Below are 26,682 nucleotides of genomic sequence, written 5' to 3' on the forward strand. Positions count from 1 at the left end.
TGGAAAGTTGGAAGGGGAAAAAAAAGGTACTGGAGAAGACAAAAGCAAAGATAATTCAGCAGGGAGAGAAATGTGCAGAGGTAAATAAGTTTTTAAACATGTTTTCTGCTTTAGAACCTATGCAGTTGTTACGGTGCACATTTCAAAATGCTATAAAAGTTTAAAACACCTGGGACACCGTAGCCTATAAGGTAGTCTGAATCCGTCTTTATACAGGGTTTCTTTTAATAGCAGGGCTGAAGCAAAACTATAAATGTAGATAAATAATGCTTTAAAACCTTTTCCATGCTGAAATATATTAGAGAAGACTAAATAAAACTCACCAGGGCAATTAAATATTGTCACATTTTAAGTGTTAGTGGTGGGTTTTCTAGCGCAGCTGCAGAAGAAACATGATGCAGAACCAGTAGCAGGTCAGGGTGATGGGCAACCATCCAGAGACAAGCAGGTGTGGATGGATATTAATGCACTACATGATTTCTAGTCAGAAGTAACTTTGGACTCAAGTTTACGTTTGTCAATCTAAACCTTTTCAAGGTCATGCAAAGCAGCTGATGGAGAGAAAAGGGCTCGAATTAGATGTTGATGTTTTACACAGTTTGTAGAAATGACACAGGTGAGGTGGGAGTCAATAACGACAACAACAAAAACACTTTTTCCACATCTCACGGGTCATGTCACCAACAACTGGAACAGATGAAGATGACAGGAAGTGGTAGGAAGGAAGATGACTGTGTGGAATGTTTCTTTGTTAATGATTAATCGTGACCAAAATTATTCATGAGTGATTTTAATTGCGTTTTTTTATTTAATTGCGAAATTGTGCTTTTCTCACAAATTTACGGAACAGCAACACTATTTTGCACACATTTGAGATGGAAATAAAATTAGTGTAGCAGTAGGACAGTGAAACAAAAACACGTTGGCAAAAGTCAGTCCAGTAGCTGAGAAACAGAAGAGTATGCATTTTTCTAAAAATATTTAAAGACAGTGTATGTACTCTATGAGTTCAGACACTCGACAAATGCCCAGCATATGAAGGAAACCCTTTGTAAATTCTGCAGTAAAGGCAGGTTTCTTTGACATTTAACATGTGGAAGTCTTGAGTCTACTCAGATTATATCTGACGACCGGCTTTGAAACGCCTCACGGATGGATGGATGAAGACTTGAGTGTTTTCCGCTACTGCATTAGTGTGTGTATAAGAATTTGTGTGTGTGCTGGCTGTAAGAAAAAAAAGGAAAAGTTTGTGTGTGACTGACAATGACAGTGCGTGCAACTTGAGGGGGGGTCATTCTTCTGTTAATTACTAAGTTAATGACACACTATGCTCCAGTGGACAAGCAATATGGCAGGCTGACACACACATACACTCACACACTTATGAAAACGCATAGGGATAATGGCAAAGTCTGCTTTGGCGCTCACAAAAAGTGGCAGGCTGCTATGCGACGAGCTTGACAGTGAGATAACAGGCTAACAATGACACACACACACACACACAAACAAACACACACACAGCAGCAACAACTGACAGGGAACCTCATCAAACCAACTTTAATGAAGTCACTTCTCCCAAATTGAAGAGAGCAAGAAAGCAGTGATGAGAGGAGGAGGGGAGGGAAGGAGGACAAGGTCACTTGGATTGATAACGCTCATTAGCTTAATAAGGTACTTTAATGAAGCTGGTCCGCTACAATAGAGTGCAACACAATCTACTGCCCACACACACGGTAGCACAAACATTTTCATATTTTCCTACATTTTCAACTTACAACACTGCTGTTGTGAGCGTTTGAGCTGTGTAGTTTTATTGCAGAAGACCTCATCCGCCCTGCATGCATCCAAAACAAACAGACTGACCTCTCCGTCTGAGGACTGCAAGAGAAGGTCTTTCCTACAGGAAGCCGTGAAGTCTCCCACTCCAGCACTGACCTCCACCCCCCTGGGAGCTTCTAGCGTCAAGGTCCGAGTTGGGGACTCTAGTCTGTAAAAATCAACAAACAGATTTTAGTCACACTAGAAGCAGAATGAACCTTCGTTGTCACCGCACATAATTGCAGAGGCGAGGATAAATTACACAAGTTTGCACAAACACACACTTTTCTTCTTGGAAAGCAAAGATGCTTCTGAACTGGTGACTTATGAACGTAGCAGTTGTACACCGTGACTTTTAAAAACATAATCATAGTCACTTTTAACTTTTTTTTTAATCATTTTCTTACATGACTGAGTTAAACACAAACGTGCTAGACCAACAGAAATTAGTGTATGAGTGTCAAATTTAAGGAAGATGAATAACTGACAACATTGTTCCTTTAAAGAAACGCTAGATCAGCCAGACTGGACAAAAAAAAAATATATATATATATATATATATATGAAAAGTCTTACTATATATTTTGTATTGAATTTAGTCCAGTTTGGACTAACGCAAACATACCAACACACCAAATACACCGGTGGACCAGTACAGCTAAGAAAAGGATGATGAATAAAAGTGCAATATTCCCTGCCAGTCATTCAAGAAAGTGAAACAATTTATACAAAGTATACAAAGTAAAAAAGTTCAAGCTTTTTATTGTTTGCAACTTAAAAATGATTAAGGTAAACCCAAAATTCAGTGTCTCAAAGTTAGAATATCACATTAAAGCAATCAAAAACAGATGTACACACAAATGTCAGGCACTTGAAAACTAGTTACATTTCTATAAACTCAATACTTGGTTGAACCTGCTTTTGCATCAACTATTGCATCAATATGGTGAGATCAGCCTGCAAAGGTGTACTGAAAGTCCAGGCTGCTCTGATGGCCGTCTTCAGGTCATCTGGAGTCTCTTATCTCCCTCTTGACGACAGCCAATAGATTTTCTTTGGGGTTCAGGTCGGAGGAGTTTGCTGGCCAATCACAAACAGGAACACTGCAGCCATTGAAGCAGCTTTTGGAAAGCTGTGGGCAGATGACAGAAGTCCTGCTGGAAAATTAAACTCTCCGTATTACACTTGTGATTTCCACATCCTCCTCTTATGATTTTGTTTTCTTACAACAAAAAGCATCATGTGTGGCTGAACCATTCAGACAAATAAAATGAGATTGTGGTGTGGTGAGGCAAGATCAGGTAAAATGTCCATGTCCTTAATGGGCACTTGGATTTACACACTGTGGTCTCACAACATGCAAAACAGAACAGGTACAGCTAATATTTCACAAAGGATAATTTAGAAAAATGCAAAAAAAAAAAGTTAAATTCTGAAAAGAAAATTCAGTTTTTCTTTACATTTCAATAAGACAAAAAGTTGCATCAAAATGTATCTATACCTCAGTCAACAGCAGAAAAATATTTATTGGCCTGACAGCAATCAAATCCTCCTTATAATGACTATGCAGCTTTTTGCCCGTTTCCAACAGGTTTTTTTTTTATAGTTTATCTTTGATGAGCTGCAAGTCTTTGAGGTTGGAACGCCTCCTTGCCGTCATCCTCACCTTTAGCTCCAACTAAAGTGCAGGCATCAGATGGGGACCAATCCACTACGTTAATTTGACCAACATTCTGATCAAAGCAAAAGATTGCTTTGAACCCAAATCCCGCAAAGGTATTAATCATTTTAGCCTGAAATGTATCTTTTATGTTTAGTACCTGACCAGACTACCGTCTGTAAATCAAATTACCCATTGGAGACGTTGAAGTCCTGCCTTAACTTTTAATTATTTTTGGATAGAGGGACACGTCCATTTTTGACTGGAGTCTCTGTTTTTTTTAGTTTTTTATTTTTTATTTTTGTTCTCTCTTCTAGCAACCGAATCATTTGTCTTTTGAAAATTTGCATCCATAAATGAAAAGGATTGTTACAATTTACAGCTTTAAAGTGCTTCGGTCACGGCTGATATCATTGCCCTTGAAGCGAAAAGGGTCAGTCGCTCAGTCTGCGACTCAAAGTGGGAAAAACAAAATGAGTTGATTAAACAGCTTGGTGGAGTTAGATAAGCGCTTGTGCTTCACTCAAGGGCATGATAGGAAATGAAATTAAATAAAGAGCCCTTTTAGCAAAGCTGAAAGAATTACGGTTTATGAAGTGGGAGTTATAACAAATTAAACCAAACACTCACAACAATGATCAAATAATACGATGCATAAGGGCACTTTTCCAGGCACGGCTTGATGAAGGGCACTTTAGCAAGTTGGTTTCTCAGTCCCTATTGAGAGGGGACAAATCATTTAATCCAGTGGATTTATCAGCTGAACTTATGCCTTGCATTTGGGATGTTGCCAAAAAACAAGAAAAAAAGAAAATTTAAAAATCGTACATAAACGAGCGCTGGTAGCTTGAACCAAAGGCAGCTTGGCTCAAAATGAGCAGACGGCTTCCCCTTCCAATGTCCTTCACTCCTGACCGGTGCTTTAAATGTAATTGCTCAGCTCAGGATTTCAGCTTGAATAACTTGTGAATTACAAGTAAAAAAAAACAAACACACATTCAACATCAATATCAAAGCTGTGTCTCATAACTGCTCCATCTGTTATCAGACATCACAGTGTCTACATTAAAAAAAAAAAAAAAAGTCGCCTTATTCGGGGAGGAAATTTATGTTTTTCTTGAAAAGTTTTAGCCGGGACGTCTTCTCTATTATCTTTAAATGCAACCTGGGCGGATATTAGGCATTTCCCTGATCGCATGTCAACATGCCGAAGTGGAGCAAACCGCTAACAGTGGCACTTAATTTAGAAAACTGCTTGAAGCAGAGCACTTCACAGGGAACCAAGACATCCCATCTCTGCTTTTGCTCGTCTTCCCAAAGAGAAAACAGGATCTTCTTCGGTGCAATATTTTCAGTTTATTATATTTCTAATACCTCTTATTTTCTAATAAAAATACTTATCAACTCTTAGCTAAATAACACAATTAGGTTTGACGCGCTATTTTCCTTTATCTTGGTTTTGCTGCATTTTTTTTTAAATTAAAGACTATTTATATAATAATTCCTATTTTCTCTATGCAAGAGTCCATGTTAGTGTCAGACTCAGACAGTGGAGTGGAGGAGCAGCGAGGCAGACATAATGTGATGGACGGTTTGCCACTGCGCAGTGCTGAGCATCCGAGTGGTATAATAAGTGTTTCGAAGCAGACGCTTCACACTGGCTCTGACTTATTGATCTGTAAAAACAACAACAACAAAAAACGGGACATGTTGTCAGAGGTTAAGAAATAAAACAAAAAGGAAGAAAAGTAGAAAAACACATCAACAAAATGCAGTGCTGGTTTTGAATGAGAGACAAAACATGAGAAAGAAGTGGAGGGTGAATTAATGTCGTAGTTACCAGCGTTAATTAGAAAAACATCAATTTGACAACAGAGAACCACAGAGCGTTGGGAAAAAGGAGTTCATGCTTGTGAACGAGCATGTAAACAACACTATGACTGATACTTTATATCCGTCACTCCCATCACTTTCTCAACCTTTCACTCAGTAACTTTACCCACAATGTTTCTTAATACCAAGTTAGGAATTAATTTAGATCATATAAATATTATCACTACATTTCTAAGTGTCCCACCTTCTTTTTCTTTTATTTGAAGCCTAAAGCCCATAGTGAAAGTAAATCACCAACACACCCAAAGGAGCATGTTCTCTCTCTCTCTTACACACACACACACACGCACACACACACACACCAAGTTTCTGGTCAGGCCCTCGCAAGGTTGTGTTTTTTCTTTCACGGTACAGATAGCAGGAGTCTGCAGCAAAGCTCTTATCTTTTCAATTCATTATTATAAGAAAAAAAAAAGGTCTTACACCTCCCCCCCTCCCCACTCGCAGCCCCATCACCACCATGACAATAATCCCCAGTTCTCTCCTCTCGCTCATAGATCCATTTTGACCTTCAGTTGAGACAAGGCCATTTCATGCGCCGTCCATATTTGTCCACCCTGACAAGATAAGCAGGACAGGAATATATCAACACAAAATGGTTTTTATCTTAATACATTTCTGGTTAGAACAGATAGGAGAGCGAAACAGACGGGAGAGAAGTAGGTTTACACTTTGTGAAAAGAAAAGGAGAAAAGGAAACGTAATCCTAAACAGTGGCATTCATTGACATCAAATGCCACTGTTCTTGTTTTTAGTAGGTTTTTGTCCAACTTACTACTCAAAATCTAAATTTATGTAATTTTTCTTTTGAGATTATTTAAATTGATACGCAAAGCTGTATCAACTTATTTAATCTGGGCTGCAAAGAATTATTTAACATAGAGCTTTGAAAAGTAGATAAAGTCCAAAGCATAAACGAGTATCTTTTAAAAAAGTTGATTCATGTAGTCATAATTTGGGTATTAACAGGGACAGAGAGGCACTGACCACTTTTCAAAAGTTGAGCTGAAAGTTTGAAGGAAACATTTCCAGTTTCAGGGATTTCAGCATGACTTATTTTCCCCCACATGACTTGGTTGACATTCATCCTGCCCTTTTCTTCTTTAGAACCGTTGAAGGCCACCCCACCTTATCGCCAACCTGCCATTTCGGATGCGAACCTTTAACCTTTTCACGCTAAATGATCCATCATCTGCTTCAGTGCCCCTGTTGCCGACGTCCTCCATGAGAAACTTGAAATAAGTTTTTAAATATTAAAAAGTGCCGCTGACTTATACGCAGACTGAGGTTTGAAGACGGGAAAAGTGTCATTTTTGACTTTTAAAGGTTTAAATTGAGTCAGAATGCAAAAATGTGGCATTTCTTTAAAAAAAAAAAAAAAAACCTTTCCAAGTTACTGAGCGAGTTTGCATGTGGGCAAGTGAGTGTGATGTGTATTTAAATGGATGCACGAATCCTGAGGTGTGGTAAGAAAAGAAACCCTTCATTCAACCCTTATTCCTTTGTGGAAAGCAAGTGAAGAAGTGAAGCAAGAAAAAGAAGTTTGTGTGTTTATAAATGTAGATATGGGGCAGATAAAAAGTAAACACTTTCCGCTTTGAATTCTGATGTTTTACGTGAGTGAATTTATAGAGGAGAAACTGAACTAAAACTCCCTGCATGGCTTTAAAATCGTGAATACATGACGCAAAGTTTCTACTCAAAACAGGAGAATGAAAATGAGCCAAAGCACAGAATCTGAAGGGTTTGCTTCCAGAACACGGCAGCAAATGTTGGGTTTACAAAGACACATCTAAACACATCCCCAGGCTTCCAGAGCAATGTCTCTATGGAAATGTTCAGATCTGCATATGGCACAAACTAAACAAATCATGTCAGCACAAACACCTACTAACCTGATGTCAGCTTGGTTAATGGGTGAAGTTAAGTTTGTTGTTAAAAACAAGCAAACCAGAGAGTTGTGAGGCACCAGTCCTCAACTCAATGTTTGTGAAAGACTTTGACCAAAATGGCTCCACTTCAGTTCACCTGCTTGTGCTCCATTTCCCACATGTTGTCGTTTTGATCTTTCCTTTTCTGGTCATCAACTCTAAACAACCACTGTTGTTTCAATTTTTGTTTTTTTTCTTTTTTTTACCCCTGTTCTTCTTGTGGTAGTTCAACATATTTGCTAAATAATAGAGATAAATATACACCTCAATATTTCTTACCAATCAAAATCCAGTCAAGACTTTGGGGGAGCTTCAAAAGGAGTGGAGCGATGGAGGAGGATTATACGCACGAGCTAAAGAGAAAAGGACTGCTGGTCCAAAGTCGTCATGTGAGATGAAAGGATTCTGCATTTCATTTGGAGATTAAGTCCCCAAAGTCTAGAGGAAGAGCAGAGAGGCAAAGAATCCACATCGCTTCAAGTCCAACGTGACATTTCCACAGTCAGCGATGCTTTGCGGTGCCGTGTCAAACCCAGCTGGTCCACTCTGTTTTTTTTAAAGTCCAGAATCAATGCAGTCATCTACCAGGAGACTTTAGAGCACTTTTTTGGCACCTGCCCACATTGCCAAGGGTAATAACATCTGGTTCAGTGACCATGGTGTTACTGTGTGCAAACCGGCCCGACAAGAACCCCAAAGACAATCTATGGAGTGTCAAGAGGAAGATGAGAGACACCAGACCCTCATCTACATCATCTACACGATGCATCAGTGTAGCATCGTGCACACTGATGCTACGATTTTTGATTAGGCGTATAGTTGAACATGAAGCAAACTGTTACCCCTACGCAGGACCACAGGACGACCGCCTCGATGCCACAGCACATTGATGCAGTAAATTATGCAAAATGAGCCCTAATCAAGTCTTGGGTGCACAGAAATGAACATGCTCTCCAAAAGTCTATCGCTATTGTGTAAGCTCCTGCTGGCGGTATTATTTATCAAAGCTACATAATTCCACTTCTTTGTCATAACATGAGGTAAAAACTCATTTTCATGTGAAAAGATAAATGGAGTCGACAAGCAACCTACTAAAACAGAGCTGGGAAAAAAATGTATGTAGTAAATTACTAAATTGAGTAAAAACTGTGGGCCAATTTTCTAAAAGGTCAAAAAGAAGATGATGACCGTTTACTTTTGACGATTACAACTTTAGCTCACTGCAAGTGAATTTCATTTCATGAGAATAATATTTAAGATGCTTCTTCTTTGTTTTGGCATTCTGACGCTCACTGCTCCTGCTCATCTTACCGTCTCCCAGCTCTGAACTCTCGGTGAAGCCCTCCAAATACTGAGGAAAGCTTTATTGTCTTTGCATCTGTGGCCTCTATTCCCTCTCTTGCTCCTCAGGTGGATATCCAGAGCTCCAGGTTTAGCTTGGCTGTCTCCAGTGCCTTAATTACGGCTAGTTTACTGTATTTCTGTGAAGTTCTTCTTCACTGAATCTTGCAGCTGCTCTGATTGAAGGCTAACTGTTGTCAGAATTGCCTTAATCTTGCCTTACAATCCTTTTCTTTCAGTGGGGAAACCACGATGTGGGATTTGTTTCCTTCATCATCTTGTAGCCAAGAGTCTTTGCAGGGACTGCTGTTGAGGATTACATCACTTTAATAACTTTGATAGCGCCCACAGATGAATTTTGAGGGAGTGGTTTCTGTTAGAATTTCAGAGAGTGCACACTGATGCTACGATTTTTGATTAGGCGTATAGTTGAACATGAATATGTTCAACTATACGCCTTGTTACGTATAGTTGCATTGTCTGCATTGTTTCAATGCAGAGTTCAGTGCAAACTCCATCTTCTACAACTTTGCAGCAGCACAAGTTAGCACATGTTGTCTGTTACACCAAAACAAAGAAAAAGAAAAGCAAAAAACACTTCATAATAAATAAATCTCGAGTAGTGGAGGTAGCAGGTCACACACCATGAAAAGATGAACAGAAGCAGAGCTGGCTGCTAACTGTAAACAACATGAGCCACTAGTCGGCCATTCACTTGTCAATAACATCTCTGGGTCATGTGGTTAGGCAGAAAACAGAAGAAGACCAAAGTTTAGGCAGGTCTGTTTCCAGTCAAAAACATTAGGAGTCATAATTGTTCTGCAACATCAACTTTTTTTTCCATACACATATGAAGCATTAAAGTAGAACACAACTGTGCCTTTTTCTTTTTGTCTAGGATTCCAATTTGCCTCATGTCCAGATTATCATCCTTCATGTTTAACAACATACATCAGACAACAGAAATCATTGAAATATAAAACAGATTCAGCCTACATATCAATAAAATTAATTACAATTCATACAAAATGTTGACAAATATATTAATCATTTCAGTTGTATGTTGCTCCTAAAGAGCTTTTAAGCTTCTTTATAAAAAACTGACTTCCGATAAAAAATAAAAAGTCAGATTCTTTCACACAGAAAATGGCAGCATGAGGCTGCAGCAGGGAATCCATTTAGTGGTGCATTATGAAGGGATCCAGCGATCAGTCTTTTTTTCCCCACTGTTGTCCAATTTTTAGCTTTACTGTCATTACCAAACAAATTCTGTTAAATATATTAAAAAACATAAAATTAACAAAAACTGAAAATATTGACCTCCTAATTGAACGTGTGTTTTTTGTAAGTTTTTCAGGCTGTACATCATGAAGGCTGATGTGTATATGTAAAAAAAATAAATAAATAAATAAATATATATATATATATATATATATATATATAATGAGACAATTTAAAGATCCTTTGGAAATCTCCCAGATCATTCCACCAACCATGACTCCATCAGCTCCATCTCAGGACTTTGTGTTTACAAAACCACGTTGCTGATTTGATTTAAAATTCGCAGCGTCCATCTGTTTTAACACAACTTTTGACTGGACAAATTCTAAGATTATGCTTCAGAGTGTTTATTCCAAGTCTCCTGTGGTTCTTCTTGCTATGAAATGTAGTTGAGGAAATGCATAATGGCGGAGCGCACACAGAAGGGAAAAAAGTGAAGCAATTTCATGCCTTCGTGCCTCCAATGGAGTGCAAGACTGATCATTTAATCAGTAGCAAAAGACTAGCTTGACTACTCCACAACTTTAGCCATTTTACCCATTGTTCATTAAATTGTTGGGTTTTTTTAGAGAGAGAAAATTGACTACTAATAAATTCTAAAAAATCAAATAGACAAAAAGAAAAAGAACAGAACAGTTGGAATAAGCAGAGCACAAAACAAACTTTTTGATGAGTTTAATTACACCAACTACCCAATGATGGATGGCATTGGGTCCATATGAGCTGTTCATTTGGGTCATAATGAAAAAGAAAACCAATGTTTTCAAACTGGATGAGTTTGAATTGAATCTCAGACTTTAACAATGATCCATTTTCTTGCTTGGACTCAAGTTTAATCTTCACAATTCTGGCGCAGACAATGATGTTATTGTGTGATGCCATACTCAGAGATTTTCGTCCAAAAAGAACTGCATATTATCAGTATGTTATTTGAATAAATAGAAGGAAGTCACTCACAGAATGTAATAAAAAATCTCAAGAACGAACACAGAATGTACAATACATTTGAGCAACTTTCTGATTTCTTATCTTCAGATAATCAAAAATACTGACCTAATCGATACACGATGATTAAGCATGTAGATATATGCTTAATCATTTTACTGTCATTTTATACTTAAAATTCTTTAAGAACATTTTTTTTCTTTTTTTTCCTTCCAATCCCTTTTCCTAAATTATGAAAAAAGTCAAATTACCAGGTTTATTTGTTGCACCTGTCAGTGGAGAGACAGACTTTGCTTTCACACCGTTTAAAAAAAAAAAAAGATCTGCTTCCTGAAAGATTGCACATTTATGTAATTTTTTTTTTTTTTTAAGAAAAATAAGATAAAACAGTTTACATAGACAGTGGCTCATATTCTCCCTCTAGTGGACAGAAAGAAGATGCATAAGGGAAAAATGCTAGCAGACTGAGGCCATTATGAACAACAATAGAGTCTATTGAACAGGTATGACACACATTCTTCTGCAGAGCCAGCCGACGTACGATGAGCAACTTTGTTTCCTTCATTTCTCCGCCTCATTGCCTGCCCTCCTACAGCCATCCTATCAGTGTTTCTCTCATCCCTCCTGATCGTGCCCTACCTCCTGGGTGGATTCTCGCTGTGCTCACTCTGAGCAGGGAAAATAAAAACAGACACATAGTGGAGGGGAGGGAAAAATTCCCACAGCCTCCCACACTCTTTATTGACTTCATATGTGGCTGTTTTTCATGGTGTTCATAAAAGTCAGTGTAAATTCTGCACTCTTCCTGCATGAGCGGCTTCATTACATCTGAAAATTCAGAGTCCTAAGACATTATAACACGCTCCCATGTTAGAACTAGAAGTTCATTAATTCGATCTCCTTCCCATTTTCCTTTTTTTTTTTTTTACTTAATTCTTTTATTTTTCTACTACCCCAGCACCATGAAATTGTGTTATTATTAAATCAATAGCTAAAACTATTCTTTAATAGTCTTTTATTTCAGTAGAAATAATGTCTTAAAATGGTGAAACCAACATTTGGAAAATTTAATTGAAAGCAAAATAAAAGTTTCTGTTCATAAATGTCTTGATTTGGACAGTTTAGGTGCTAAACGGCCCACATTATTATCCATGAAACTAATTCAAAATCTTAAGTTTCCCTAAGTAGAATTGTAATTACTTTATTACTGGAGGGCATTGAACAGCACAATGTTACCAGTGAAACATTTTACAAATTGATTACGTGTCGATAACTATGGAGTCCCAAGATTAATTCATATGTAATTTAGGAGAATCAGTCATGTTCTTTTATTTATTGAAAATAAAAAAAAAGTAAACTAAACAGTACTGAAGGGTTTCCCCCAGAAAACGTTCTAAGCCTGGTGCTCAGGGCATTAGGGCAGACATTCATCCAGCTGGCCGCCATGTTTTTGAGTTAAACAAATGTTTAAATTTGAAACTATCACCTGATCATTATGCGTTATTTCAAGACTGGAAGATTAATACCTGAACTTAAACTTTAAAGTCTTAAAAAGGCAATAATAAAAAAAGAAACTAAAATAAACAATGCCAAGCCTGGTGGGGGCACAAGTAAAGCCTGGTGGCCCGCCAGGCTTACAATACACTGTGGGAAATCCTGGTGCTGCTTCTTTGCTTTGGTGAATCCATGCATGTTTATATTTAAGCGATATTGTGTCACACCCTTTCTAGGTGCGTGTGTGTTTTGTAATCTGCTGTGACTCTTTCTGCCTAGCAACCTCAAAGTATTTCTAATCGTCTTCATCCACACACAACAATTTGGTCCAGTCACAATCTGATATTAACAGCTGTTTTTTCTTTTTCTTCTTCTTTTTTTTTTTTTTTTTTTTTTACAGTCAACACACATTCACTCATAACTCATGCTTATTTCCACAATAGTAACAGATGGGTGGCAATATGGCAAGCCTGTGGAATATTTACTTGTTGTTGTTTAGCCGAATTCCCTGCTCAAGGTGTGTACAATGGCAAGTGATGATAAACAGCAGGTGATAAATAAAGATAAACAACAATCAGCAAAGAAAAAAACAATGCCTGAACCAGAGCATGCAGAGCTGCTGCAAGGCGAACAAAAAGCCACGTCTGCAACACCCTGTTGTAGATCACTAATTATTTCTAGAAAGCATTAGGCACTCTGATAGAGCATTGATTACTGCTGGTGTGGGGCCTATTCACTGACACTGTGGCCCGGGTTATTTTGGTGAACCCAGAAAGTGCAGATGTCTTTGAAACACCTCATTAGGTGACCCTACTGGAAGGCGCCGCGTTACACCTTGTTCAGTCAAGATTGTCATCATCCACAATGAAACTAGTCCATATTCTTGGTTTTTGGGGGAAACTGCAAATATAATCAATTACAAGTCATTGATATTACAATGAACTACAAATGTCAAAGATGGAAGAAAAAAAAGATTCTTCATAATGATTAACTGTGATAATTGTCTATTTGTGGCCCTTTGTTACAGAGACGAACATGTTTTTTGGTGTGAAAAGAACAAAAGTTAGTGGTGAAGGTAGTGTCTCGAGATGTCACTGAACACTTTAAAAAAAAAAAGAAACATTATGTGGAAATATTGTGGCTCTTAAAGCTGCAGCATGTCACTTTTATATAAATAAAATTACTGTCACCATGTTGTGACAGTATAATATGAGACGGGAAATCTGTGGGAAGATCAAGTTTATCCACTTCCTCTGAGTTAGTACTCCCATCTGAAGATAAGGTCAAAAACAACCAATCAGAGCCAGGAGGAGGCCCTTAATGCTGCCACTCAACCTCATGTACTCGCTGCTAAATGTGCTAATGGCAGAGAAACAACTTATAGTTACTGGAAAACCATTTATCCACATGGGAGGCAATGCTAACTAGCATTAGCATTCACAACAGGATCTGCTGACGGGGAGAAGCTACATCCTAGCAGAGAGCAGGAGGTGTCATGTTTGAAAAGGCTAAAACCCGCCCAACGGCCCCGAATGGGTGCCTCCAAGTGGCAAAAGAAAAAAGCAAAAGAAGTTTAATTTTTCAAAAAATAACCGGCCTCCAACTATACCATAATGGATAATGACACTTTTAAAAAAAATATGTCACACGTTGCAACTTTATGCCAGAAAGTTAAACTTGGTCACAATCAGGTTTTCCCAAATGATAACGACCCCAAGCTTACATTCGTGTGCCCGACTTAAAAACCTGAAGCAACTAACTGACTGACGCTGTTTGAAAATTACCTTTGGACAAAATGAGCAACAGAATTTTCAGCATCAAGGCCAGATGCCTTCAGCGTGACCAGAGCTGCAGTACCTGCTTTTCTGAAACCGTAAACATGCTGCATGCTGCTAATGTGATGGAATAGTGAATTTTGTAATGATACTCTACAACAACAGCCAACCTATTACGCATTTCACTGCATCTGAATTACATGTTATGGTGCGAGCTCAAAAGGTTTCTCGAATTTTATTATATATATATTTTGCCCCGTAAACAAAATAGGAAAGTACAGAAAATGTCAAACATAATTACATGGACACCCATCAGCTTAATCAAACAAAAAAAAAAAGAAAAAAAAAAGGGGGAACAGTTGAAAATCTTTTACATTACATAAACACCAATAACAGCAGCAACATTCGAGTTTCATGAATGTTTAGAAATTGTAAAGCGTTGGACTCTTTTTAAGATTTGTTTGTAATTAGTCTTGCATAGAATGAGGCTTATTTAGTTTTTTATTTTTGCATTTAGAAGCGTAGCATAATGTGGCCTCATTGTACTAGCACAGCCTGAAATTCACTTTTTATACTGGCAGGATAGAGGGGCATTATTCATGAGCTTGATTATGGGCCTTATATTGTTTGACAAGCAGCTCTAATTTGTAGTCTTCTCTACCTTCCTAGTTGTTATTTTAGCTCTTTAAGAGACTCATTTTGTCTCTTTACCTGTTGGGTTTGCTCTGCTTTATCTCTTCCACATAACACAGGCCTTAAAGGAAGAAAAAAAAGATTGTAAGCATGGAAATCTATTCAGGAAGAACTGGTACTAATTGTGAGATTAACTACAGATCTCATCACATTCTTACTTCACTTGATGACATTAATTACTGTTCCTTTTAATCTTCATTTGTCATCACAGCTGCATCTCTGGCTATTTTTTTTTTGTCTTTTGGTTTTATGATCCACAACTTCTCCTGTTCTTGTTCTCAACAGCTGCATCCCTCTGCATTGAAAAAAAAACCTGAAATAGTAAAATTTAAATTGTATGATTCGCCATCATTTTTCTGCAAACCTTATGCTTTGTCTTTTTTCCACTCCTTTTTCCAAACCTTGTGCATCTTTTTGGTATAATGCATTTTATTTATCAGTTTGGTATATAAGCAGTGGCGCAAAAAGTGGCTATGCAGCACATGCAACGCATAGGGGCGCAGCACCAGAGGGGACGCCAAAACCCCGTCTGGAGGGGTTTTGGCGTCCCCTCTGGTTTTGGCGCCCCCTCCGATTATGTTTTCCCATACACTTCAGCGTGCCTTATGCTCCTTCACCTAACGCACATAATGAAGTAAATCTAGCGCGAGTTTCACACTTAACGTATCCTCGCCTCGGGGGGGTGGAGCGAGCGTATGTTTTCTACGCTGACGTTCCTTCCTTCGGAGGGGGAGGGTACGGGGGGGCGCCGATTTATGTTTTCGCATCCACCTGAATAATGTGCAGTTGCGCCACTGTATATAAGCATGTTTGTGGCGCTTTCTCTTCAACATTTTATGGCAAAATAACTTTTATGGAAATATTCAGAACATAAAGCAAACATCTGAGAAGTGTTCTCACAACCCAAAACTTTTATTTATTTTTTTTTGTCTGTACGATTCAGGTTTAAAAATGAGGTACATCGCTCTGTCTTCAAGTGATTCTTCTTTAGCTTCTCCTTAGTTGCACTGGATCAGTGTGTTGGTCTCAGCGTTACATCCACTTTCCCCTGGATGTGATGAAGGAACACTATACCCTTAGCAGAAAAAGCCAACCACTCTGCATTGTTTTCATTAGGCTAGAGTGAACTTCAGTCAAAAGAAAAAGAAAAAAAAAGAAAAAAAGCTCTGCACATTTCCAAGATGTAAAAAGCAGCAAATGTGACTTTGACAGGATGGAAGTGTAATCATTTGCAACTGTAAGTTTAAAGCTGGCTCCAGTTCCAGGAAAATGCCAGGAAATGCCTCTCCGTGTCCACTTTCGTAAAGTAACAAGAGTTTTTGATTGGTACATTTCCTCCAGCCTAATAAGTGTCACATCTGATTGACTCTCAGAACTTCGTAGCACTTATTTCCAGTGGTACGCCGTCGTTAAGAATGCTGCTTCCAAGCAACGCAGGGAAGTACAAACTTGAATTCAAATATGCTATGGATTGTTCCCATACCAAGGTTGCTTGTTAGTTGGCATGCTTTCCCTTTCTCTCCTCTTGTTCTCAATGATTCGCCTTTGTGTCCAATCAATAAGAGATGAAACGGGGCAGGGCTAATTGTCCTAGTTGTCCTTTTTGTGTTCCAGGGAAAAGAGAAGTGCATCGGAAATCCAAACACAAGACAGCAAACACTGAGATTATGTGCTTTTTGAACGGGTTTAATGGGGTTTAGCTCACACACTTTAGATTGGGGGAAAACTGCTGTTTGAAAGTTGTCAATATATCTAAAATGAATCATGATAGGTTTCTAATATGTCGGCAAGGACGTAAAATAAAAGGATTTTGACCCACAATCAAACAAAGTTGCTATATATAAACACCAATGTAATGGTAGAATATTAGAGCACAAACAAGAGCATAATGGAGACAAATCTGCTAGACGAGAGAAATTAAGAGAGAAACTTTAAAGTTGTGACCAACAAGTGAAAATGACACTTGAAGCTCTGCAGGCTCTTCTACTGCCACACTTTAAAGATACTTTGACTCAAGCTGGGTTTTAATGACTTCCAAATATTTAGACAGTAGTGGACTTTGCTTTTTCTGTGTTCAAGGTAATCAGAGAAACATTAACTCCTTTCTACATACTTTGTCCCATTTAGTTTTGTTGTCTACAGTTTATCCTTTAAAGAATCGTTCTGTTGATGGTTGGTTACGTTGAAGATATTTTGAAGGCCATTTTAAGAAACCAGGTAGAAAATATCTGTTCAATTTCATACATAAACAACTCGATGGAAATCCAAAATTACATTTTTGGAGATTAACATTATTCAATACAATCTACATTCTGAACCACAGTGATGTGTTGTTCATCCAGAGTTATAAATTCAGTCAACTGTAATCCTTTCTGTCCTTTTTGTTCCATCTTGGGAACTCTGCCTAGAGTTTCCTCCAAATTGACTTTTTTATATACTTTAGCTCAGTGAACTAATTGTATTCTGCCAAATATTTACATTTGTTTTAACTGTTCAGTTAAATTGGTGGCACTGACTATAACTCCTTTTACTACAACAGTGTGAAATACCCTATTTGCAAAGTTGTAAGTGGCAAGAAAGTGAGATTTATTATCCGTACTTCCACAGTTCAAAACTGCAAACATCTTGGCAACAACAGTTGCCAAGTTACATCACCACATGTTGCAGCAACTGCATTAGCTGAAGCTGAATTCAGTCACAGGAATGTAACAACAGAGATCTGTAGTTGAGTGGAGTCATTTAATGCAATGCAAATCATTTAACGATCTTTTCATCAGGATTTAATACTTTGGATTGGGCCTAAAATGTACAATAAAAATTCTTGACTGACTGTGACTACTTGGTCAGCAGCGTCTCTCCACCGGTTTCATCCAGAGTCTCCATTGCAGTCAGCCGTTGCTCTGAGTGAAAGGCAGCAGCTGTCTTTACCAAACTACTGTTTCAGGTTTTAGCTCAGCTGCTTGTTGACCTTTGAAGAAATTCTAGAAAATCCAAAATCAGTTCCAGAGATGGTATGACAAACAGAGTGAGTAGAAGTAATCTTGCAACAAAATGTAAAAAACAAGAAAAAACAAAACAAAAACAAATGTCCACTAAGTGTTGGGAGAGCATTAGCTGACAAAGGAATGTCAGTCAGAAAAACACACTTTGATTTGTAACTATTTCACAGTCAACTAATGAAAGTAAAAGAGTGAGGCAACTTCTCTCACTCTTACTTTCTTCTACAATATGACATGAATCACTCAGTGAATTGCATATTGTCACATACTGTGGCCTAGTTCAAGCATTGTCCTAGACAATTTTGAACTGTTAGCGTCATTAGACACCTGACCTCTAACAGAAAGAGTAAAATATTTAAAATGAAAGAAGTAGCTATGAGAAACAATTACTAAGAGAATAATAGTAATTATTCTTTTTTTTCCAAGCCTGAAATTTTTTCAAGCCTGAAAAATGTGTCATTTTAACTAAATTATTCTACAAATAAACCTTCCCACCACCCCATCTAATTTTTTAGCGTACACTTTAGCTTTCTAACATACGAGCATAGCTAGCTCTATTAAAGCAGTGTGATGGAGAGTGGAAAGGGGCAAAGAGTACGAATTCTCCTCTGCTGCCCTGGCTGAACGCTAACTCTCTCTGAGGAGGCCTGACCTCCAGGTATTGATGGAGAGAGGGCGGCACACAGGGAGGGATGAGAAGATGAAAGAGGAGGTGATATCGATTGAAGAAGATAGTTCATCTCTGCTGTATGGCTTGTTCAGGAGGTGCTGAAGACCTCTAAACCAAACCAGATTTATGGCATCGGCACAGCAGTTTGGTTGATTGGAACTTCTCTCACTCTTTTGCTTATTTCTCTGCCCTCTTAGTCCAATTGGTGCTCTGATGTTGGTACGTTTAACTACATAAAACTTGAATCTACACTAATAAAAACAAAAACATGTAACACAAGATGACAATACTGCTTAAAGGGACTGTATTATGCATTTTCCAGGTACACAGTGCTAATTTATATCACAATTAAGCAACTATGTCATAAAAATGCTTCATATATCAAATATGACTTAAAAGAATAAGTCACAATTTAACACCTTGAATTTGAGCCTCTGTCTCTTTAAAAACTCCTGCTCTTTCTGAAACTCCGCCTTCAGGAAGTCGTCACATCACTTCTCTATAAACCCTTTAACGTTTTTACCAGCGTTGTACTGAGAAGTAGCTTATATGACGAGCAGAGATTTGCAGTTCCAGAAGGTGTTTGCTAATTGTTGTTTGCTAGTCTGAAGGAGCTGACTGGGGTTAGTCGTGGGAGAAGATTGCTTTGTGAGGTGGAAGCTGGGAATCTTGGAAACTGCAGCTCGAGGAGGAGCTTCGCCTCAAAGGCGGCTCTCAGCTCGCCCAGGCGTTTTGCACAGCTGACTGGTTGCCGTGGGAGATTAAAGGATTTCTTAAACATGCATGAAATAATCGGGGTATGTTTTCAATGAGGGAATAACATTCCAACATGATGTAAAGCTCAAAAACGTTTATTTTACATGGATGGATGAGAGATTGCTTTAAAATGCAGTAACAGAATCAAACTAAATTTGTCAAATTTTATAATCAGAAACAGATTTAAAGACTTTTTTGTCTAACCTTGGACCCCCTTTGCTTTGGGCTTATTTTTTAAAACTACTAGCAGATTAGAAAAAAATGAAAGTTGGACATTTTTATTCAGATTAAAGGCTGTTTTTCTAAAATGGCAGCACATCAATAAGAATAAATAAATGAGTAAAGACTTAGAACAGCGGTAGCTATCAAAAATAAAATTGCGAAAAGAAAATGAGGAGTGACTCATATAAAGACAAATTTGTGTTAATATTTCTTCTCTTTAACAGTGAGTGACTCCGAAAGAAGAATAAAAATCAGGAATTTTCATCCACACATCATTCATTGGTGTTTCAATAAAGAATAGCAATAAATTGTAATGTTTTTGTCTTTAATTTCATTTGTTAAATTGTGTTTAGTCTTGATTTGGATTTGATTAAGTTCTTGTTCGGGTTGACAAAAGCCCCGTGGGAACATGCAGGCTCTATTCATATTTGTCAAGAGGATTTTTTATAATCTTGCCTGAAATTAGAAGAAACAAAATTGAACAATGAACTGCTTTAAACTTTAGTATCTGTTTTGTTCCTTTATTGCATCCCACAAACCTGACATTGGTTTGCTTCATGTTGATGAAGTTTGACTTCTTATTCAAGAATAATAATAAATAATAATAATAAAAAAAAATACAGAAGATTTTTGCATGTGATGCGCCATATCCAAAAACTGCCCTGGATTTACAAATCACATTATATTTCTAAGAGCAGATGCAGAAAGAAAACACTGAAAGAAAAGAAGCACCGCAATTTTGAAAGGTGATTTCTGTAAAGCAATTTAGTTTGAGTGCCATTATACATCCGTAATTATTTATCTTCAAAGGCAGAATTCATTTGATGTTTTTTTTGTTCTTAATCTGTTTCTGCAGTGAAGTGCTTTCCGCTTCAACAAACCAGGTTTGTTTTCATGACTCTCTATTAGAAACCAGCAGAAGTTTGGAAGATCTTGCATATTTGAAACAACAAAAGCCAAAACACTCGAGGCTGATGCAACATTTCCATCCATGTAATTCTCCGTTTTCATTGCGTTTGTTCTTCTCGACAGAAAGACGCAACTAGTCAACATTATCCTCTCTCTTCAGAGTTATTTAGTCAGTCATTTGCTAAAGGGAGATGTCTGAAAGAAATGCAAAGCACAGCACTTTTTCTAAAGCAATTACACTCTGCTAAAATGCTTCAAGAGTTAAGAAAACAAAACATATGAGCCTTAACATGGATTCTGGACGGTTTCATTAGCTTTTGTTAGGTCTGTTCTCCCTTGTCTACTGATATGTGAACCTAATTCCTGGTCTCCATGTTATTGTCTTATCATTTACTAGCTTCAGTCCCATCAAAAAATAAAATAAAATAACCCCTCATTGGTCATTCTGACCTACATACCTTTTCTTTGCTTTAAAAAGAAAAAAAAGAGAGAAAAAAAGAGTTGAACTGTATTTTGTTCTTAGTTTCCAAATTCCCTAGAATCTATTTTCCCCAAGCATTGTTGTCCTTGGGAATTAAATTATTTTCATTTTGTAAAAGAGGAACTACAAATTTATTTTTAGCTTGTTTCATACAGTGTTTCTGCATCGAGACGAAGGGTGCAAAAGTCAGGAGTGAGTACGGTCCTTTAGCTGCGCGCTTCGTTCATTTCAATTTCTTTTTCTACGCTGTGCATGTTTCCAGCTCAGTGTTCTCCGTTTGGTCTCCCGTCCTGCAGGAGCCACGTCCGACATCCAGCAGGCTGGAGTGAGTCGCGGCTCGTCACCGCCATGCAGAGAGGCTACATATCGTGGCATGAAATTGAAGTTGTTGCCAGTGTTGTGCAATTTCACAAGCGCTGGTTTGAAATTTAGTCGACCCATGTTAAAATGAATTCATGCTCAGACACCGCCGCCTAAACGCCGCTTAGACATTCCCAAGGCCGCGGCCGTCTACTGCCAGGTTGTGTATGTGGGCGATTGTGTGCTTGCCTCTTTATGTGAAAACTGAAGTGTTGAGTGAAACTTGCTCCATTAGCACATATTCACCTTCAAAACACCACAAGATTGATGTAAAGGTCATCGTTTTGATTAATCACCTCAGCTGACAAACCAGTCAGGAAGGCAAATGAAAGACATCTGTGTTATGCCAGCAACATATCTGTACAGTGACCTGAGAGAAAACCTAGGCTTCATGCATAACCTCTACTCATTTAGACGGAGAATAACAAAGGTCTTAGATAATAGAAGTTCAATTTAATAATAAGGAGGAGTGAACTCTTCGATCAGTTGCCTGCTATGCTCCTCGTCTCCTCAGAGCGAGTCAGAGAAACGCTGGTCCAGAAGCCGAACGCGACAGATGCAGTTTGGGACTTTGAACTCAAACCGAATGACCAGGATGAACTACTGAAGAAATACAACCAGTGAGCCGTTTCCATTTTACTGACAGCCTACAGTCACTGCGGTGTTTAATCAACCAAATCCAAAAAGGCCAGTCAGATGCAAAATGGAGCACAGTGAAGCAGTCTGCTTGAGAGCTGAAGAGATGCTGCCCCTACATTGAAAAGCCAGTATTTTGAAAAGTGCTGCACAAATTTGATTCCCAGTACACAGTAATAAGTTTTATATCCTGTTTCCCCCTCAATCAAACTTCTTACTCACAACACCGCCTGTTTTCCCTGTCTGAGTCTAATGATTAATATATTTTAAAGGGCATGTTTGTTTCCAGAGACTTCATAATCCATTTGATTTGTTTTTGGTTTTATGTGTTTTGGATATTTAAAACGTCTCTCAGTTCCAGTGTAAAATGTACTTTAGAGATTAGTTTATTGGTCTTAGAGAGTGTGTGCTGGCATTGTTATGCCATTTTTATGCAATTAGTTTACAATGGTCTGAAAACGACAATATTATCGAATATCGTAATAATTTCTGGGGCAATTAACCGGCCAGCCAAATTTGTTATGACAGGCCTGCCTATCTATCTATCTATCTATCTATCTATCTATCTATCTATCTATCTATCTATCTATCTATCTATCTATCTATCTAATCTATCTATCTATCTATCTATCTGATTAAATAGTAACTTGACAAGCATTTAGCACAAGGCTGGGAGGAAAGCCTTGTGCAGACTCTGGACAGAGATCAAATGTAGCTCGAAACATTTTATCAGGCCACATTTCTGTTCGTCTTCCTTTCTTAGGAGAGACAAACAGAAAACAAACACTGACAAGATGAGGTCCAAGATAGGAATTTAACTCGAACAGCTCAGTCTAGACTCCACTCTCCAGGAGGCTCTTCACCTTCAAACATGTAAGTAAAACGTCTCATGCATCCATTATGCAGCTAAAAAAAAAAACTCACCGGTTTATAGGAACCAAATAAAAGTGAAGGTGGGTCAGTGATAAAAGTAGTTTGAACAAGTCGAAAGTGAATGAAGCTTCGATGATACAAGATATTTAAACTCCACCATCTTTACTTCATCCTGTGATTCACGTGTGCACCTCTTCTTTCAATGCTTCCAGCTCCCCCCTGTCCGTACGCCACTGATAACCTGTTGGACAGCTCATTAGTTTTAAATGGGTTTCAGTCCACTCATTACATGTCCCATTTGGCTTCACTGCATAACACTCAACTTTTCTTAATAAGAGGGATAAAGCAGAGCAGTGGGAGCCGTTTGCAGCGCTGGGAGAGACGTCAAGCAGGTGTAGACAGAACGGCAGTGACAACATGCAGCGCCGACACGAACAGGCGGAACAGAAAGTTATCCGTGTGTGAATGGGTGAATGACAACACACGTCGAAAGGTGACCGGGAACGTGTTCGATAAATTTAAAACTATTTATTTTCATATCGACTACAAACTCTGAACAGACACTTGTATTTTAGTAGAATACACAAAACAAAGCAATTATGGGAACTCTTTGGGAATCTGACAAATACTTCCGCGGCGCTGAAAGAGAAGATAACTTTTATGCAGATTTCTTTACTTTTTGATGATGTTTTTAACCTCATTATGGTGTTTTTGCCTCATTGTATTGTTTTTAGATGAGGACTCAGCAGATGAGTCCTCAGGCGCTTTCTGAGCTCACAGAATAGGAGTGGAAGCAGAGCTGGCCCAAGGTTGATCAGGGCCTTGAGGCAGAACATTATGTAGGAGGCGACTTCCTGTTAAAATCATCACCACCGTCAGCAGCGTTTCAGCACAGATTCGATGGAGAAAGAGCCGAGTTTAACTGGCTGACCTTTGCAGCAATCACTGAAAATTGGTTATAATTTGCTGAGGTGCATTTGAGGACAAACTCAAACACAAAGATTAAACTCATAGCATCAGACTGATTTTTGTGTTGCCATAGCTACAAACCGTATTAGATTATTCTTTGCACTTTGCATCACACTTACCAAGTTCTTTAAATCTTAAACTCAAAATTTAAAACCTCATGCTGAAAACTTTTTTTTTTTGACAGTTTTGTTAATATTCTCATTCTCAATGAAGAAATGGTGAAATTACAGCTCTAATGTCTGTGTTAAAATGTAAACACTTATGAGGGGCCCCCCTCTGAGTCGGTTCATTTATGTAAAATAAAGAGTTTCAGATAATAGGGGCCATGATTGTATTACCTTTATTTTTAGCATTGATTTAGGAAATCAGAAGAGATCAACTATGTGAAGGTGTGATGTGTGAACACTTGAGTTTATTCAGAAGCTTAGCACTTCAGAGAAGTTTTATTAAACTACCAATGCAAGAGGAATCAAATTTGGAAATTATTTATGTCCAGTTACACAAGTCGGTTTATCGAAAATTATTTTACTAATAAAAATGGGTAAAACTTTAGAGCTTTGGCTTAAATAGTGCATTGCCATTCAAATCCAGTTGCAAATTTTATTTGTAATACTTTTGCTATCTTGAAATAAGACCCTTTTCTCTCTCTCCAGAGTTTCTCAGTGAAATTTCAAAGGCCTTAGAGAAAGCATCAGCAGGCCTCAGTAACCTTCCTTCCTGTTTCTTAAGAACCGCAGCAGGAACATTTGGACTTTGTTTTATTCTTCAGTCAATCTGGTTTCAGGTGAACACACCACTTTCACTGCTTCTACAGAAGTTTGAAATTACTCTGTGGACGCTTTGAATGCCAAGGTCTGATCTGATGATCGTTTTTAAAGACTTGTCAAAACCAATTTACTCTGAGGATCACGCCCTGTTACGCCACAGGCTTTCTCATGTCGGCCTCACAGACAGAGCCACCGGCGGCTTTTCAAATCATCTTTCTTGTTGTAAAACTCCCTCGCTGCTCCTGTTTTCTTAGCAATTTGAGGCAGAATGGCCTGATGCGTTTCTCCAGCTCCACACTGATGTTGTTGGTTGTCTGGAAACGACTAACAGCTGCTCTGGTTTCTGATCATCTGCAGCTGGACTCTTTAATCCCAATAATTGAGGACCAGATGTCCTGCAATGTTTAAATGTTTCCCTGGTCCGACTCACCTGAGTCAGATGACTGAATTAACAGAACCTGCAGCTATAACAGAATTTAATTGTTATTGAGATAATTCAGCTGTGGAAACAGTCAAGAGCCCACTGCACTGAACCTCATTGAAAACCTCCTGGTTATTCCACCAATTATTGATTTCTGATCTCTTCCAGTGTTATTGTTTTATTTGCATCTTTTCAGTTATTTTGACCATTTCTCAATTTCTGCAAATAAATACTAAATTTTTGCTTGGATTTTCAGAGACATGAAGCCAGTAGTTCATAGAATAAAACAAAAAACAATGTTGATTTTACTCAAACATAGCCCAACAAAGAATAAAATCAGAGAAATTGATTGAGTGGTTTCTACATTTTTTCCAGAGCTGCATGTTACAGACACTGACTGAACGGTTCTTCCTGTTCTAAGGTTTTATTGCTGCTGTTGTTTGTTTAAACTTTCAGTTTTCTTCTGACTCTTGAGCACATATGTGGTTCTGCATTCACTGTGTTTTCATTAAAACTTATTCATGAGAAATAAAATTGTAATCACTGGAAATAAAAGCTGGAACCATAAGTTTAATTTCCGAAAGACCAAGTGTAGGGTAACTGAACCAACAAAAGATCTCTGACAGGATTACATTTAACTGCATCGATCCAAGTCTTTTAAAAACAGAGAAAAACAAAATTGTACAAAAACATGTCGACCAAAAAAAAAAGAAAAGAAAAGTATGACACGTCTTTTGGGGTTCAGAAAATCCACTTTCTACGCATTTTAAAACTTGGAAGAGTGCAAAACTTAAAGTTTTTTTTTTTTTAACAACAGTCTGATACATTTGGTTTGCTGACATACGATGTGATTATATGTAAAAGCAGAATACTTCACACATAATAATACGCCATGCACAGCTTTCACTTGGCAAACACACACATCACACACTTGATTTATGCCAACAGCTGGTCCCAAACTTCACTTTAATATTCATTATCAGAAAACTGTCCTGGTTGTTTTGTTTTCTGCTTCAGCTGCACATCGGTTTCGCTGAAGCAACTGACTTCATCTCTTCTCTCTCCCTCTCCCTCTCTCTCGCTCGTCTTCTCACTTCCTTCTCTTTTGACAGTCCTTATCACCTCCTGCCCCAGTCCTGCTTCTGCCGCTATCACTCTTGTTGAGTGTCAGATTTCAGTGTCACTCCTTTCTGTCTCCACTCTCCAGCCTTTTTTTTTACCCACTACCCACCAGAGAACATTTAAAGTACCTCGGTTTCTCTCCCACATTTTAACTCTTGCAGAGCCTCTGCAGTGTTTCTTTATATTCCTTCTGTAAAATGATTTTTTTTCACTCCATTGTGGGAGAATCTCTTAACAACATGTTCTCTCAACCAAGATTAGTCACGTCATAAATTCAGGGAGGCTTTGGTTGAGTCACATCTACATCCTACAGGGATTTCCATGGGGACTGTAAATGTGGCCTGACTGACCACAATTATGAAAATGTTTTAATAACATGTAATAAAAGTAAAACGATTGGTCCCCATCATAACCATGATATTATTAGATAATTTTTCTTCTTTAAAAGTCCTTAACTCTCACCACTAATGTTTTTTTTTTTTTTTTTTTTACACATTTATTAAAACTGTCTATATGTTGTGGCAGTACAGTATGAGACAAATAGCCTGTGAAAAACAATGAGCTCCTCTGCCTCCTCCCTGCTTAGTCAGAAAACAACCAATCGGAGCCAACACACACGGCGAGTGTCAATCACACCCGTGTACGTGCTGCAGCTGCGTTAACGGC

General features: G+C 38.1%; 1 protein-coding gene across 1 annotated transcript in view; it reads right to left on the reverse strand.

Moving 5' to 3' along the window:
- The window catches only part of LOC103148416 (zeta-sarcoglycan-like), an 83,530-nt gene that overhangs the window by 25,936 nt on the left and 30,912 nt on the right, over positions 1–26,682 (reverse strand). Inside the window, exon 4 of the mRNA XM_007567178.2 lies at positions 1,864–1,987. Coding sequence (XP_007567240.1) covers positions 1,864–1,987 — 124 coding nt within the window. The remainder of the gene's footprint in view (positions 1–1,863; positions 1,988–26,682) is intronic.

The sequence above is a fragment of the Poecilia formosa genome, unplaced genomic scaffold (assembly GCF_000485575.1).
Source record: "Poecilia formosa unplaced genomic scaffold, Poecilia_formosa-5.1.2 Scaffold205, whole genome shotgun sequence".
NCBI classification, from domain to species: domain Eukaryota; kingdom Metazoa; phylum Chordata; class Actinopteri; order Cyprinodontiformes; family Poeciliidae; genus Poecilia; species Poecilia formosa.